Source organism: Thermobia domestica, chromosome 1 (assembly GCF_964235325.1).
Source record: "Thermobia domestica chromosome 1, izTheDome1.hap1.1, whole genome shotgun sequence".
Lineage (NCBI taxonomy): Eukaryota > Metazoa > Arthropoda > Insecta > Zygentoma > Lepismatidae > Thermobia > Thermobia domestica.
The window spans coordinates 297,162,903-297,180,476 of NC_137454.1; the positions used below are offsets into that span (position 1 = coordinate 297,162,903).

Here is a 17,574-nt window from a genome sequence, read left to right on the forward strand (position 1 = left end):
CAACGCTGCTGCGGTCCCATATTACGGTGTGTGGCGAGTAGTGTTAAAATGATTGTTGTGTGAAATACCGCCCTTATGCAATGTTCACATGTGCAGAACAGCGTGTTTATCAAATTCCAAGTGGCACGAGGGCGAAATGCTAGAATTGTTTCTTTCCCTCCTTACAGGTAGATTTCTTCCAAATGAAATGACTGCAATTTAAACATGCGCGTTATTCAGAGGATGACCATAATAGGGATTTGGTTTTCCAAACACCTTTTGCAGATTTCACATTTTTGTCCAGATCTCGGGAGTCGCTAAGCGGTTACCGTATATGCCTTTGACGTAGGAGAGATGTTATTCATGTCTGGAATTCGTGGTTTTGGGTCCCACGTTAAGCTGTAGGTCTGCGTCTTACGTGGGGACGCTGAATTCAAAATCAGATCAGATCATTTTTTTTTTTTTCCACTAATTTTGTTGATTTAGGGAATGTAATTTTTTTTGCAGATACAAAATCTCCATCCTACACATCCTGAGATACTTCTTTAGTTATTGTTGATATTGTCAATGCATTTAGGACACTCATCACTAGAAACATCTTGCCTTTTGAAACACCTGAAATGGTTTTCGTTCTCAACCTTAAAAGTTTCTTTCCTTTGGCAATGTGTTTCACCCTTTTATGAATATGCAAATAGTCAGCACACTTCACTCTTGTGCCCCCAGTCATTTCAAAATGTTCTTTCCACAAAGCACCCTACAACTTAATCAGCTGGATCCTCGCAAAAAGTTACTGTTAGACCGAAAATTTGAACTGCTCTTTGACTGTTGACAACTAAGCTGTAAATTCCTGTTCTCCCTTGTATGGTAGACCAAACACACAATTACCTGGATGGTTCCAGAATGTTTTAAAAGGTTGTTGAATTCTGGAATAATTTGTATAGTCGAAAGATTTAACGAAATTTAGGAATAAACTGGATTGTTTCAAATTGTTCCAGAAATCCGTCCATGATTTAGAATGTTACGTGAAAAAATGCAGACGAATAAAAACATTTAAGCAGTTGCAACTTGGTTAAATTTATTAATTTTTATTTAATCATTGGTCGGGAAGTGGATATTTTACAAATCGTACGAAAAATTCTAGAACCAGTGGCGTGTTTTCCTTGTCAGAATATGTAGTACCCTTAGAGATAAAATTCCTGGAGAATTGTTTTGGGATTAGTTCGAGACGGAAAAAAAGTAAATAAAATGAGTTTAGTTGCCCAGTGTGGAACTATGGTAGGCTTCAAATTAATGTGAATTCAATACTCGAACTTGGAGTACATGTGTAACTACTTAAAGGCATAAGATCAAAGATAGAACTTGTTCCTTGGACCCAAACACAATCCTAAACATCGAAGGAGTGTGACAGATGCTTGATGATCGGGGGCTGTCTTTAAGAATGATTGATAGTACAAGAATTGAAGATAAGAAAAGACAGTGTAAGCCCTATTGTTCACGAACATTTGAAAAAGCGAAAGATTTGTGCCAGGTTTTACTGCACACGCTGACAGATGAACAGAAGCAAATTCGATTGGAAACTTCTGGAGATTTCATACATATCTGACCGGAGTACTCAGTTTTTGGAAACAATCATTACAGGAGATGTGGGACCTGGTGCTACCAATACGAAGCGGAGACAAGCGACATTCAATGGCACGGTGTTAAACATCAAGATTGACTGTCTTTTTTTTTCCTTTTTTTTTTTTTTTTCCTGAGGATCAAACTGTCAGCACGGGAGTTTCAGGAAGTTTTTAAACGGCTGTTGCAGCGCATCCGGCGGATTTAGCCAGAACTGTACCGAAGTGGACAGTGGAATTTCCTCCACAACGCCCGTCTGCACACTGCGATCCACGTGCTCTACTTTCTTGCTCAACTCAACGTGACTGTTCAACACCCTCCCAGATTTGACGCCGGCAGACCTTTGTTTCCCCGCCTTAAATTAGCCCTGAAAGGCTCATGCTTCGCAGACGTTCGGATATCCAACAACGCGTGACGACGGTGCTTCGAGCGATTCCACAAGAAGTTGGCTGACACTTTCCAATAGCTTTACCACCGATATGTTGTAGCCAATAGTGATTATTTTGAAGGCCAGTAAAGGTATTTTGTTCGTAGCTCTTGATTTATTTTCTGAGACCATTCACCGAACTTTTCATACACTTAGTATTTTGCCGAAAATCACACGTAAGAATGGCATCCGAAGAGCCATCTTTGGCACCCTGTATTTCGGGCCAGGATTTTTTTTTTTAATTTTTTATTTTTGGTAATACAAAGAAATACGGCTTCCAGAATTTAAATTCAATAACATCTGCGACTAGCAAGGCAATCTTCGTGCTTGAATTGATATGGATTATGCTTATTCCGTTAATGTTTACCAATCTAAGGTTTTGATCCATTATCTAATACTAGTTTTCATAAGTTTTCCATTTTCTTTACTCTGTAAATATTGTTTTCCGGAAACTTAATTGTTTCTTCGTGGATGTATAAGTTTGTCGTTTTTGACATTAGAAAGAAAACAATGCTCCAAAATGAACTCTTGATACTCATTGTAAATGTTAATTAATACTCGTATTTTATTTCAGGTTGCAGTGCTGAGGAACGTCGTGTGGACTATTTCGAACCTATGTCGCAACAAGAACCCGTCTCCTCCCTTTGAAACTGTAAAGCAGTGTCTTCCAGCCTTAGCTAGATTGTTGCACTATGGAGACAATGAAGTTCTAGGTAGTTACGTTTTGAAAACTGTCATGTATATTTCAAATTTTTATTCCAAGTAATTTTAAAATTCAACATCGATGGCCTGTAGTACTTGAATTTTTGTTTTTCTAAGCATGGGAGATTCATCAAATTTTGCCAATAATCTGTCCGAAGCTTATGTAAACACTATCAGAAAATATCAACAATGGTACTAAATTTTCACTTTAATAGTTATGGAAGTATATGGGAAGTATCGGTAGATAATTTTTAATTGTTAAAGGGAACGAAAACCATAAAAATGACAAGTTTTAACAATTCAGTTATATCGACCATTATTTTTCAGTTCGTATTATGGCATTTAATTTGAAGCATCTTGTCAGAGGCATTACAGGTAACTCATCTGTAAGAAACTAGTTTTGCAGTCAATGAGCCGTTGGTTTCATAGTTGTGAATTTTCTGTAGGTTATCCTTTTTACTGTTATCGTCTATCGGTTGAGATTTTCAGCTAATAATGTTACATTGATCTATTCGTGCATAGACGAGGGAGCATGAAATCTCGCCGCTCTGTTACAGCCGACAAAAAAGTTTTATTGGCTATTACCTACAATACTTGTATTGTCAATTGTCATATCGACACAAGAGTAATTCAAATCAGAACTAAGTAGTTACTGGTTTCAATACAATTTATATTTTTGAATAAACAAGTTACAGTACTTGTTTTATTAGTCTTTAAAATGTGGATTTTATTGGGTCACCCTGTACATTCAAGAGCTTACCCTAAGCTGGTTGTGTACTATAGTGTGTATTACACAATGCAAGCTGTTTGAATGGTTTTAATATTTTAATATGTTTTTAAGTTTTCATCATTAATTTTAACGGAAGGAGGAGTGTCAAAAGTTGGCTACTGTATGAAATTAAATTTTATGATGTACATAATCTCACAAAACTAATGTCAGTATTAAGAACTTCAAAAAACTGATCGGATGGGGGAAGGCTTCCGGTCCGGAGGCTAGCGCTTTGCATCGCAGATTGCGCTCTGGGATACTGTAACACATTTAAATACTGTTGTCTTTACCAGTTTCGCCTTCAAACATCTGAAAGTAAATCTTGAGTTTAACAGCAGACACTACTCTAGCTTAGTTGTGGCTCATTCACTGGGAACTCACTTGTAGGCAGTTGTTAACATGTTACAAATGACAATCTGTCAACCTTTACGCTTTACATTCATATGCATTCACTTAGTACAGTAAAGATAGCTCATTTTTCTGCCAAGAAAGCAACAAATTAGTGACAAGCTCAAAATTGGCGTGGAAGTAGAAGAATGTTAGGAATAACATACTAAAAGTCTCCTAAAATCCCACTGTAGCTTTTCCCGCAATCTTAAAAAATGTCCACCATCCTTAGACTACGACAAGGAATTTATTGGAATCGTCACCCGTTACGTTAATTCCTCTAGCCACAGTTCTAATTATCACAAAGCCTTGAATCATATGGTTGGAAAGCTTAAGATACAAAATCTAAGTAAATAACATATCCCCATCATGCTAAATTTCTAGAAGAGGAGGAAGAAAAATAGCTTATTTCAAAAAGGAATATTTTCAGAAATCATGAAAAGTTTGCAACACTGACAGTTATTGCACATCAACAAAACAGCCACCCAATCCTTGATATTTATCTTGATATGTATAATTGGAAATCTTTAAACGTAAATTTGAACGAGGTAACACATACTAATAAAGCCCAATCTGTGGTGAAAGCGTAAAACTCAATTTCGGGACAAAACGGGATTTTCATATAAATTGTTTAAAATTTGCAACACTGACAATTATCGTATGTTAACCAAACTCCACAACCGTTTTCACTATCATACTTTTATTAATTTACTTTAAAAGTGGCGTACATTTTTTTTGAATGGAGTAAGCTCTTATGGCACAGTTTTACACCACGTAACTATAGAGAAAAAAAAAAAAAAAAAAAAAAATTGACAGTATTAGAAAGTAAAGAAATTGGTAGTCTGCAGCATGGAATAACCGTGATTCGCACCAGTCTCAACTGCAATAGTCATTTAAATGTAACTTCGTTTTTAAATGTCTTGTTTATAACTAGAATGCAGTTTTCCCCTCACTTATTAAAAATCATCTCGTTCATCTCCATGGTCTTAATTTGGTTCTGCATGCATACATCAAATTCCTCGACACTGACTACATAAATTAGAGCACACAGTTCCTGCTTGACACCGCACATACCATCACAGCCCTTTTTACAGTTACAGGATATTAAATGCGAGTCATTACACAGAGCGCATTCCTTGGTCATTCTTGCTGGTACAAGAGTACCTCTTAATGTTTTCCATCCATATTCAGTCGCTCGCGTATAATTTCCACGCCACAATTGAACTTGATACGCTCTTAAGATATGTTGTTTCGCAGTATCACTGGTGGGTGGCAATGTTGCTAATTGTATTTCGTTGTGAATAGGGCAGCGACTTACTGCACTGATGTGTGAATGATACTGAAATTCATCTAATGAAGTTACTTTTGCTGGGCAGTCGTAGTGTTAATAGAAATGATGTACTAGCTGCAATCAGATCGTACACTAGCATTATAGTTTTTGAAAACTTCAAGTGATTGACATAAATCTTCCTGGTTTTGAGGTAATCGCAATGCCTTTTTTTCCTGGCGATACAGATGGTAATTAAGCAAAACAATTACTACATTTGTCCATGTCTCTTGCAAATTCTTAACACTGAATGTTATTATTTCTTGTCCACGTCCTGGCTTTCAAAATGTAATGTACTGATTATTACCTTGTGCAAGCAAAATTACTAAAATGTAAACATCCTCGCCAATTACTATGATGTGCCTACAAGGATTTAAAGACTTGGCTACAGCAGTTTTAGCTATAAGTGCGTCAGCATCACTTCTTGCTTGTTTGGTTTGAATTCCAGCTTCTGTCAAATAAACTATTAACTCACGGGTGACACAATCCTTATTTTTGCAGTTACCGAAGAATTTATCTTCGTAGTTGATAATACGGTATAACGTACAGTGTTTTCAATTTGAGTTTTAGAATCTGTCCGATATTCAAACATGTCATACAAAACAAACCCTTTCGTTTCTTTCATGGACATTTCTGTGAAGAGAAAGTGGATAGTATGCAAGCTCGTAAGCAAAACACTGTCGGAGTAGTTCTTCGGACTTCACTGCGCATATGATTCGGTTGAAGATTACCATGGTGATTACAGCTAGTAACTCATCACGAATGCGCACTGCATTGTGCATTGCGAATATGGGACGACTTTATCCTTTTAAGTTTCACATTTCCAAACATTCCTTCCATAGCAGCCAATCTGATTTCCTTAGCTTTATCACAGTTGGCAATTTCATTATCTACCATGCCAGCGCTTAGGGACGCGAGCTCCGGGTATGAGGGGAACGGAGAATGCTGGCAAAACCATCGCAAGAGTTTCTCGACATGTAATATGACGCAATTCATTGCTTTGGTACAGTTCCGCATACCAATCAGTGTGAATTTCATGCCTGTCTTTCTTATTTTTCAAGACATTCTCATAAGTGGCATCCTGCTGGCGTATTAGACCCACCTAGATATTACCTTTTCAGTCGTGCCTCTCCCATGGGCCAGTCCACCACTGCTCTTCATTGTTCTCATTAAAATATACTCAATCGTCATTTCCATCCATCCAATATGATCCATTTCATCCTCCAACCGCAAAATTTCTTGTAAGTATAGATGTGTGTATTTGGTATACAAAAGATAACCAGCTGCATGGAAGTATGGTAACATTTCTCGTATGCAGTGAAGATGAAGATTCCAGTCTTCAGTTCTTTAGGGCGAGCAACTTAGAGGTACGGCTTTTTTTTTCTGCAGAGGCGTCCATGAATAACTTAAGGTCATTTGCAATCTTGATTATATTTGAGTGTTGAACAACTATATCAGCATCGATATCATCTTTAGTCATTAGAAGAGTACAAATTCCTCAGTGGGGTCTAATTCATTAAATATACATAATGCGATTGCTAACTGTTTAAAAAAAAAAGGGGGGGGGGGCTCGCAAAGCACGAGCATAAGAATGGCCTGGCATCATCTGTGGAATGGAGTTACTAGCATACACATAAGACCAAAGTTCTTCAATGCCACTAACTTTTATTATATATGGACCTGCTCCCATAAATTACAATGTGTGGAAAGCCCCAATTCTAATAACCAAAGATAGTAATTCACCAGAATTTCTAAATGTTGTTACAATGTCACATGCTTTAGCATACAAAGGTTGATCGAACGTGACTAAGTTTTCTTTTTTTTTTTTTTTTTTTCTACGCGTTTTGTTGGCAAACATAAGCGTCGAGTATATAGCATCCATGCCTGTTGGCTGAAGATTGATGAAAGTAGAATCACTACTTGATGTTTAGTAGTTACTGTTATTGCTTGTCATCAGTTGCATGAATCCATTCCGATTCGGGTAAATGGGTGTCTTCAAACACTTGAGTGCCGTCCATTACATTGTGCAGAAAGTGGGCTTGAGTTCGGATATTCAGAACACGGTGTCATATATCAATGATTAAATCCGAAAGGCATCACCTTTGCTTGTGTACGTTAAAACTGGTATCTTGCATTCATTCTTTGACAGTGTACGTTCTTCGAGCTGAGATACTGCTTAATGATACACGAGCGACTGAATCTGGACGGAAAACATCAGAAGATATTCTTGTACCAGCAAGGATGACCAAGGAACCCGCTCTGTGAAATGTTATGCATTTAAAATCATGTAACAAAAAATGACTGATCGTATGTGCGGTTGTCAGAAAGCAGGAATTGTCCTCTAACTTACGTCGTCAGTGTCGAGGAATTTGATGTATGAATGCAGATCCAAGTAATGAAGACTATGGAGATGAACGAGATAACAATAATCTCATTGATTCCTAAAAAATGTCTGAATGACCTAGTTACAAAAATGTTTTTAAATAATATACTAACGTCTAATGTAAACATTAAGTTTGATTTGAAGAATACTAGTAGGAAAATTGCATTCTAGTTATAAACAAACAAAAACAAAACAAACAACAACAACAACAAAAAAAATACATTCAAATTACTGTTGCAATTGAGTGGTGCGAAACATGGTTATCCCATGCTAAGCAGACTACCAATTTCTTTTACTTTTTAATACTGTCAATAGATAATTTTTGTGCTATAGTTACGTGGTGTAAAATTATCATAAACTTACTCCATTGAAAAAATGTACGCCATTTTTTAAAGTAAATTAATAATTATGATAGTGAAAACAGTTGTGAAGTTTTGTTAACATACGATAATTGTGTGTTGCAAATTTTAAACAATTTATATGAAAACCTCGTTTTGTCCTGAAATTTTGGGTTTTACGCTTCTTCCACAGATTGGGCTTGATTAGTATGTGTTCCCTCGTTCAAATTTACGTTTTTTAAGATTTCCAGTGTACTTAACTGTTGGTTCTGCTAATAACAGAAGGTGTCTAAAGCCGTGAAAGTGAGTGTCACCTTAAGCACTTTCGTACAGAGAGGTCAGAAAGTAATATTGGTTATTTTTTTCTCAGCTTGTTTTGCACCAATTTGTGTCATTGTTGGCTATGTTTGAGATAAATATCAAGGGCTGGGTGGTTGTTGTGTTGATGTGCAATAACTCAGTGTTGCAAACTTTTCATGATTCCTAAAAATATACCTTTTTGAAATAAAAGTTATTTTTCTTCCTCCTCTTCTAGAAATTTAGCACGATGGGCGTATGTTATTTAGATTTGCTGTTTTTCAAGCTTTCCAACCATATGATTCATGGCTTTGTGATAATTAGAACAATGGCTAGAGGAGTAAACGTAAAGGGTGACTATTCCCACAAATTCTTTGTCGTTGTCTAAGGATGGTGGACATTTTTCAAAATTGCGGGAAAAGGTACAGTGAGATTTTAGGGGACTTTTAGTATCTTACTCCTGACACATTCCCCCTACTTACATGCCAATTTTCAGCTCGTTACTAATGCTCCTTTCTTAACCTTATCTTTACTGGACTAGATATATTTCATCCACACTGTGAAGGAGGGAAGCAAGCTCATTGGTATTTGCCAGCGATGTGGAAACTAATACAATAAGCTGTATTGACTTAGGAAAAAGTAAAGATCACTCGATAGTGAGAAAGATAGGTATTGATTTAAATTTTCCTGAGGGGGCGCGGTGGCTCAGTGGTAGAGCGTTCACCTCTGGTGCTTGGGGTCCCGGGTTCGATCCCAGCCCCCGCCAAGTGAACTTTGTGGTGGACAAACACCGTGCTCGTGGGTTTTCTCGGGGTTCTCCCGTTTCCTCCCACTTTCTTCATTCCACCATTTCCCTCATCTCTCATAATCACCGTCTCCTTTAGCCTAACCGGCATAACCGTGGGACGTAAAACTTAAAGATTTCATTTCATTTAAATTTTCCTGAGGAATATTTATTGAAGGAGAAAAGCGCAACATATACCTGTATTGAAGCTTATTTTCAATAACTAACACACAATTAGTTACAATCCTGGCTGTGGTATTTTTTCTATCTTTCTGTAAAACAATCTCAAGACTTGTCTGTTTACAAAAACGTGGTCATATTTGAAGACATCTCTGTACTTCGTGTTTAGTAAGCTTACCAAAATATTCCAGTCTCTAAACTCTAAACAATTTCCAGTCTCAGAGCTTGAGGGATTAATTCACATTGAATAAACTTCGTTATAAAATACGAATATATAATCACGCAAATGCTCTTGAACTAAAAGTAACTTTTTATATAACTTCATGGAAATCTATACCGTATTTTACGAACTATGACTAATTTTTTCTTTGAAAAATTGCTTCCTAAATTCAGGCGCGTCTTATACTCGAAATTAATATAAAAATGTCCATTTCTTGATTTTAAATTCCTGCCAGTCTTAAAAATGGCCATATATTCGATGGCGTGGGAAACTTCTATCTGGCAACATTGGATTCAACTGGCAGCAGCAGTGCAACGGTGCGAAGATTGCGAGGATTCACAAGCTTTTGCTAACATTGTCTTCCTCCCGCTCCGCCATCACAAACCCAGAACCACAGACTAGAATATACAGACCGTAAACTGCGAAAAATTGGAAAAATGTTACGGTTTTTTTTATGCTTAAAAATTAAGTTGCGCCTTGTAGTTCGTAAAATATGCTAATATAAATCATAAATTTTGGGTGCTCTGATTATTCTGAAGTTGTTTTCTCTCCCACTTCCCTGGAATCCTCATAATGAGCGGCATGACCGTACTGTAGAGACCTGCACGGGCCGAATGTTTCGGCCCGAATGTACCTAGGCCTGGCGCAGCCCCGGCCCGAAAAGTTCTGATTTTCGGTCCGAGCCCGGCCCGGGCCCGATAAATTTTAAGTTTTTGGCACGACCCCGATCTGATAATTCTTTAAAATTTAGTTCGAGCCCTAATCTTTCTTAAAATTTAGTATTAAACTTGACCTGAGAAATCAGTGTCGGTCCGGCCCAAAGAAATGTCAGCCCTCCCAAACCCGGCCCTTGCAGGTCTCTACCGTACTGGCAAGGACTTGCGTCATGCAAGTGCAGTTGGCGGAACTCCTGGCCGCATTTTCCTTGGTCGTAGTATAAACTTTCCCACCGTGAAATTGAAACATTTTGGACCGTGAAAAATCCGTGAATTCTGTTTAGTTTGTGGGGATCCCTGTTAAAATCTTGCCAGAAATCTGATCTCCCCCTCCTCCCTTAGTTTTTTATAAGCCTTTGCTTTCATGACAAGAGAAGTATTGTCCAGATTTCAAAACTTGCTGTAAAGTGTGGCCTGGGAAATGAATGTTTCTTGCACTCTTAAATATTAAACCATTATTATTATTTTAAAAAAAAAAAAACCTTTCAAGGTAGGTCTATTTGTGTGAACAGAAACATATTTGATTTTTAAGTCAAATCATCATTTGCAAGGAAGCAACTAGCTCTTTTCTCTTAACAGAACAAGGATATTTATGTAATATGCTACTTCGTTGAGCTTGTTGAACTAAACAGTATAATCTAATTTCTAATCTTCCATTTATAAATTTACAATAAACCTAAAACATTTGTATTTAAATGAATACGAAAAGTACGCATCCAATACGGAACCACCATTAAATAAAGTTACTATCTGTAAAATTTTAAGACTAAAACGTGATGCATAATTACTGTAAAACTTTACTATGCCTTTCATAAGATATTCTATTGGCATAGGAGAAACCATCTGTATGACTAATAGTTTAAATAACTTTGCAAAGTATCCAGTTTATGGGTGGGTAAAGAGAAAGGGTAAATGCCTCACTGGGTATTTATTCGACTTACATAATTATGTTGATTCCAATTTTGTTTTTTCTCTTGCATTATTACGAATCTGATAGAATTAAGGTTTTTATTTTTAATGTTCCCAATAGTAGTTAAACTTAAAATAGCTACAATTTAGTAACATTTGCTAGAATTACATACCGATTTAGTTACTTCTAATCAGAAGGTAATACAATTTAAGAATCGTATATTTCGTCTAACTTAATTGGAATTTTTAATTTTTAGCTGATACATGCTGGGCACTTTCCTACTTAACTGATGGGACCAATGATAAGATTCAAGAAGTGATCGATACAGGAATTGTACCACGGTTGGTAGAATTGCTCGATAGTGAAGAAGTCACAGTGCTGACACCCGCACTTCGAGCAGTTGGCAATATCGTGACTGGAAGTGATGCACAGGTATAGTATTCTTTTAGTAGTACAATAATTTCTGTAGTAAATGCAGTTTAACTTTTTGATGTAATTCTGAGGGGAAAGACAACTCACATTTATAAGGTTTCATAATGCAGAACTTAGTTAATTCAGTTATTTTGAATGGGCTTTCAAAATTCTTCTTCCAGAAGTTCATTAGTGATCTCTTAACCATTTTGTTAGTCTTTTATAAATAATTTCACTCTCACGAAACTGTTACAGCTTCATTATTATTATTATTATTATTACCACCACCACCAAATTCCTGGCGCAACAGCCCTTACAAGGCCTGGTTTTATGGCATTCATTCCTGTGTGGTGGTGTTAGCAGATCGGCTACCCTCGCCGTTAATGCTGACTTCTTGGACTGTAGTTCGCTACTTTTTTCAAGTAGCTTCCAGTTGTCCTTACGACGACGCTGGGTAGACGTCGCAGCGCCAACACCGTCTGGTGAGTACGAATAGTCACACCTATCTTTCCTCTGACCAGACCCAGGACTGCTTGACTTCGCTCTCATGGGGAGTGATATTCCAGTGTGGCTAGAAATGCATATTGAAATAGCGAGGAAATTAGCTAGGAAATATAGAGAAGTACTAAACTGGCATGGTGCTACGGTCCATGAGGGGTTAACCATCAGCTACGCATTGAAAACATTCGAGAGAGGAAGATCTCGGTTTTTAAACTGTATTTCTATTCCTTTACGCAGTGCTTGAAGTGGAAGAACTAAGGAAGTATACCTCGCATACTCCCTCTTCTATTTACAGCATTGCCTTTACGTCATTTATGGAAAAAAAAAAATGAAAAGGCTTGGATCGGGAGTAAAGAAGATTCGCTCAATTCGATAACATTTACATACTTCCCGACAATTAACATCAGAGTAATTTGTTTTAAGCTGAACAAAGTAGAGTAAACTAGCTTTCATATATTGCCACATATGGGCTGATTGCAAAGCCTAGCTACCGAAATATACGTTCTTCAATCACTCTGTACGATGCTACTGTGAAAACCGTAATGGGGTTAGCCATACTGAGAGCTTTATAAGTTCTACCTAAGCTGGAGCAGCAACACCGGAATTTAGTTACAATGGAGAATTTATGGTACAGACAAGTAAACCCTTAGATCTTGACCTTCAAGGAAAAAATTGGTTAAGTTTTGTCGCGTACTATAATATTAGACATGTAATTTACGTAATGAAAAAACTGCAGTTGCACGCTTTGTGATCCCGGGTTGAATTCCTGGTGGAAGAATATTAAAATATTCAATAACTTAGAGGTTGTTCAGCCTACGTTTGGCCGATTTCGTTCCTTCCCCCTTCCTGCAGAATGGACCACCCGACCTGGCTCTTGGCGTCCTGCAGTGTTGTGCAGTGGCTTCCTGGGAACGGAGTTTTTTCCGCGCGGACGACAATAACGCACAAAACAGGACCATTGTTGTGAGTGTTATGTTAAATTTGTTTCCAAGTGTGTGGGTTTCCTCTAACCAAAATGCCGCCCAAATTAAGCCGGTTTTGGAAAGGCTATGTTGCGGCTCTTTATGATGCCCTCTTTAGTGTTTCTGTAATTAGAAAACAGTACAAGAATGGTTGCAACATCAGTTTAAGTGGAATAAAAATGTTATTAAAAAGTACAATGGCAACGAAGCTCCACCATTTGGATCACCAACGAAGTTTCCTAGGAAGCGGGAATGCACCAAGGCCACCTCCACCATGCAGAGGAAACTTTGCAAAATGGCAATGCAAGAAAATCTGCCAACACAAAGGTGTATGGCTAATCGTCTTGACGTGTCTTTGGGGACTGAGCCGGACGTTACACCAACTCAAGCTGGAAAAAGTCATGAAAGCTCGCGGCCATCTTCTCACGGATGCCCACCAAAAGAAAGTGTAACGCCCGGAAACTGTACGAACGGAATCTGGCAAAACAAAGGTGAATGTACATCGTAACGCTCGATGAAGCATGGATTTACCTTTCCGACTGCGGCAAACCGAGAGCAATCATGTACCGAGAGAAAGGCGCCAAGAACTTCAGAAGGTGGGTCCGTGTCCGTCAAGAATCCTTCTCAAAAGGGTTCATGGTCGTTACTGGCTACTGTTCCGAGGTAAACTGAAGATTCGTAAGGTGGCGAAGAACTGCAAAATAAACTCGCAGTGTTTTCAGGAGCAGATCATGCAGCCGATCTACGAGCATAAGATTCCAACAGTGTACGGAAATGACTGCAATCTGGTGCGCATTCACATGGACAAGGCCTCATCACATACCTCACGATCGTCCCTCGGATTCTACAGGGAGATGGAGGAGGCAAGTGGTATACAGGGGATACCTTTCAATGAGGTACCTGTTAAATCTCCAGATGTAAGTCCTTTGGACTATTGTGGATTTGGATTGCTGAAGCAGACTTTGGGGAAAGGCGTGTGACAACTGTGGAAGGACTTTGGAAAGCTGTGCAAAGGGAATGGGACAAGATTTCCCTCCCAGTTTTTCAGAAAAGCCTATTACAGTGGAAATTACGCTTTCGGGCTATTGTTAAGAACCAAGGGAAACACATCGAGCAGTTACGGACCTGGCGCCATGGATTCTTCTAAATTTTTAAGTCGAAATTGGGCAAATGCAGACTGAACAACTTCAATATTTCTTACAAGATAGTACCATACTTGTTGACAAAGCACGATATTGTAGGATGTCGTAAATATTACAGAATTGTTTTACATGTTCTCGCACTTCCTCAGATTTATGCATAGATCTTACAAAATTGGCATTCACAATGTAATATTGTAATTTGAGGAGCTACATAAGCTTAGTAAGTAGAGGTGGATCTCAGATTTTTCAAAAAAGTACAGTTTCCTTCAAGTGTAATATAGGAATTTAGCGCTGCCATATAATTCTAAGTGATGTAGGTACTCTGTCGGATCACTACTTTAAATTCAGCACTCAGGAAATTTTTGAGCAGTCATTGGAAGGTGGCACTTCATCTTGTCAAGAACTAGGAAATGTACCCTCTTCATGTAACACCAAGGATGTTACCCTTGAGTGAAGATTGGCAAGTAGGTTGGTGTGGTTAGGATTGGCCAAGTGATATTCGTTCCTCCTATTCCACGTCCCATCATTTTTACCTGACCTTTTTTACCTTATAGTAATCCGTCCACTTTGGGTCGTTAGACCAATACCGTAGGTTTAGCTTGTCGATCATCTCATGAACGAAAAACCTAGTTTCATCACGAAACAATGTTGGCAATTTCGGGATCAGTGGTTATCGTGTTAAAATCATCCAAGAACTGGACTCAGTGATGTGGGTCGTCCGCCATGTTGCTGTTGCAATTTGAATCGGACATTTGTATCTTTAGTATCCTGTGGATTTCCTCCATCGAACCACATGCTATTGAGTACCTCACATCTTGTAATGAATTATTGTTCATTATTCTTAAAATAAATGTTCCTTCGTAGTTTTGCTCATGGGTCATATCATGGAATGGGACTTAGTCCACGACTATTGTGATTTGAAACAGCATTATCAGATTGGTTCCCGATCTGAATGCCTTTCATTAGTGCTGATAATTTGCGTGGAACTTTGGTCGCTAGGTAGGATTGTCTATCCTTCCTTCAATCTTGTCAGTAATATTACGTCAAGCATTAAGATACATCTACAGAGGGGGAAAAACACAAGAAGTAGTGGTTTGCACCAGGGTGGATTGATTTAAATCTGTCCGATTTAAATCACTTAATTTTTAAAAAAATAAAAATCTTTGATTTAAATCGAATTCCGAAATAAATTAAAGTGAAAATAAGTAAAAATCCCGTTTCTGTTCTATTTCGATTATGGAAATTAATAACCATAATACAATGACTCATGTACAGTATAGTATGAAAACAAATGTCATGCAGAGGATGATTACGGAAAATCCCGTTTCGGAGCAATCCTGCTTCTCGTAACAATGGGTTTGGGTTTTAAAATCGTTAACTATTCCAACGTGGAAATCACTATCGACATTTAAGACGAAAATTCTTTTTTGTGCGTGTTTGTTTCTAGATAATAGGGCGTATTTAGAGGGGTCCTATCCCCTTTTTAATTTTATAACTAGGCGGAATTTATGTATTTCATGCCGCAAGCTAGTTCTGAGTTTTTAAAAATAGAACCCCGCCAAATATGAGTAACTTTTGTGAAAAAAAAATGTAATTTTGATAAACGTTGCTATACTTTTTCCTTAATGCTTAACCTTTTAAATTATATAACCTATTTTTAGGTGATAGGGTAGAATCTTCATTATTAGATTAAAAATGTACCAATAAGGCTCTTTACTTAGTTTTCTTCAAGACTGGAGGCATTCTAGAACACGTTACATATGCTTTCACACCTTGGTGCGTTGAGGCATAGTGTGATGACGTCATAAATTTAAAAAGATATTTTTATGCGTATTATTATTATTTGGCGGGTTACATTTTGCATTCAGAAGACTGAAATTTTGCATACTCGTTCAGTGCACCCCTAAATAATTTTCAGATGTTTTCAGATCTCTACGTGGAAACGGCGGGGTCCAGAGGGGCAAAACAGTTAATAATATATATATATATATATATATATAGCTTTTTTCCTGATTTTCCCGCCTCAGATGGAGACATATGAATGGTACCGTTTCAAAGGCTATTCTGTTTTGAAGAAAATGATGTACGTACTATGCTCCTAGGATAAATAGGGATGTCTCAGGAAACTGTTATGAGATCCTGTTTTATACAGGAATCCGGGGTGTTTGGGGAATATTATTTTTCGGGGGCTTACTTTTGCACCTACAAGATTAAAATTTTGCACATATATTCGATGCACCCTTCAGTATTTTTCAGATTTGTTTCAGATCTCTGCCTTAAAACAGGGGGAGGGGTCCACAGAGGTAAAAATGTAGAAAAATAAACAGAAAATTCTTTTTTTTTTTTCTTCGTGATTTACCCGCCCCAGATACATGGAGACATTTGAAGGGTACCGTTTGAAAATTTGTTTTATTCTAAAGAGAATAATGTACAAATCATGATCCTAGGATAAATAGGGATGTCTGAGGAAATTTTTATATTGCATCCGGGTCATCTGGAGCATTGTGGGAATGTTTTTAGCTCATTGTTAAATAATTTCCTCACCTTTACTACTCAAGATGGAAGCTTGAAATTTTGTACACACATTTAGTACACCCTTTAGTATTTCCCAGTTGATTTTGAAATCTGTGCGCTAACACAGGGGAATCCAGAGGATCAAAATAAAAATAAAAAAAAAAAAAAAAAAAATCGATTACTCAATTTCCCGCTTCAGGGACATGATAGGGAAATGTGAATGTTAGTTTCAAAAGCTGTTCTATTCTAGTGATATATGTACCATGATCCTAGGATAAATAGGGATGATGCTGTAGCTGCTTGACAGTCTATAATTTACCTTTAAAAAGAGCCATAATTTAAAAGTGTTACGAAACAGTTTGGGATTGATATAGGTTAATGATTGGGGATAATCAAAATTCAACCCCCAATACTTTCACTTAAATGGCATAATTAGCATTTAATACTAATTCCTAATGCTTTTTCTTCAATTCGCGACTTGCATTATAGGAGAAGAAAGATTTGATTTAAATTAAAAAAAAAAAAAAAAATACATCCTGGTTTGCACAATTTCTTACAAATTACACGTGTTATACGAAAAAAAAATTGTGTACCATAAAACATAGCGTATCACCATGTTGCAAAAATGACTTTCTGAAACTGCAAGAGTTCTAGTCCTGAAACATGTATATGATGGTAATATTAGGACGACTTCAACTGAATCAGTTGGACGGATCTCGTAGTCCATCCGTAGTTTACTCCTCCCTCTCCTCTTACTCACTCCCGTCCCTGATTTGGAACATCTTTAATAGTACCAATAAAAAAATATATTGATGCATTTTAATGTAAATTGGCTTTTCCATATAGGTTATATAGTAAATCGTTTTCGACTTTACATCACCAAACTTACAAAACTCGAACAGTTAACCACTTCATTTCGATAGAACTACCTAGGTACATTTGTTATAATATGTGAATGTGTGTTTCAAATAGAACAAGTAGCAATTGAAATACTTTATGCACAAGGAA

At 37.4% G+C, this 17,574-nt stretch overlaps 1 protein-coding gene across 1 annotated transcript in view; it reads left to right on the plus strand.

Moving 5' to 3' along the window:
• The window catches only part of Pen (karyopherin subunit alpha), an 89,065-nt gene that overhangs the window by 49,336 nt on the left and 22,155 nt on the right, over positions 1-17,574 (plus strand). The window contains exons 6-7 of the mRNA XM_081726911.1: positions 2,598-2,736; positions 11,293-11,468. Of these exons, the coding sequence (XP_081583037.1) occupies positions 2,598-2,736; positions 11,293-11,468 (315 nt within the window). The remainder of the gene's footprint in view (positions 1-2,597; positions 2,737-11,292; positions 11,469-17,574) is intronic.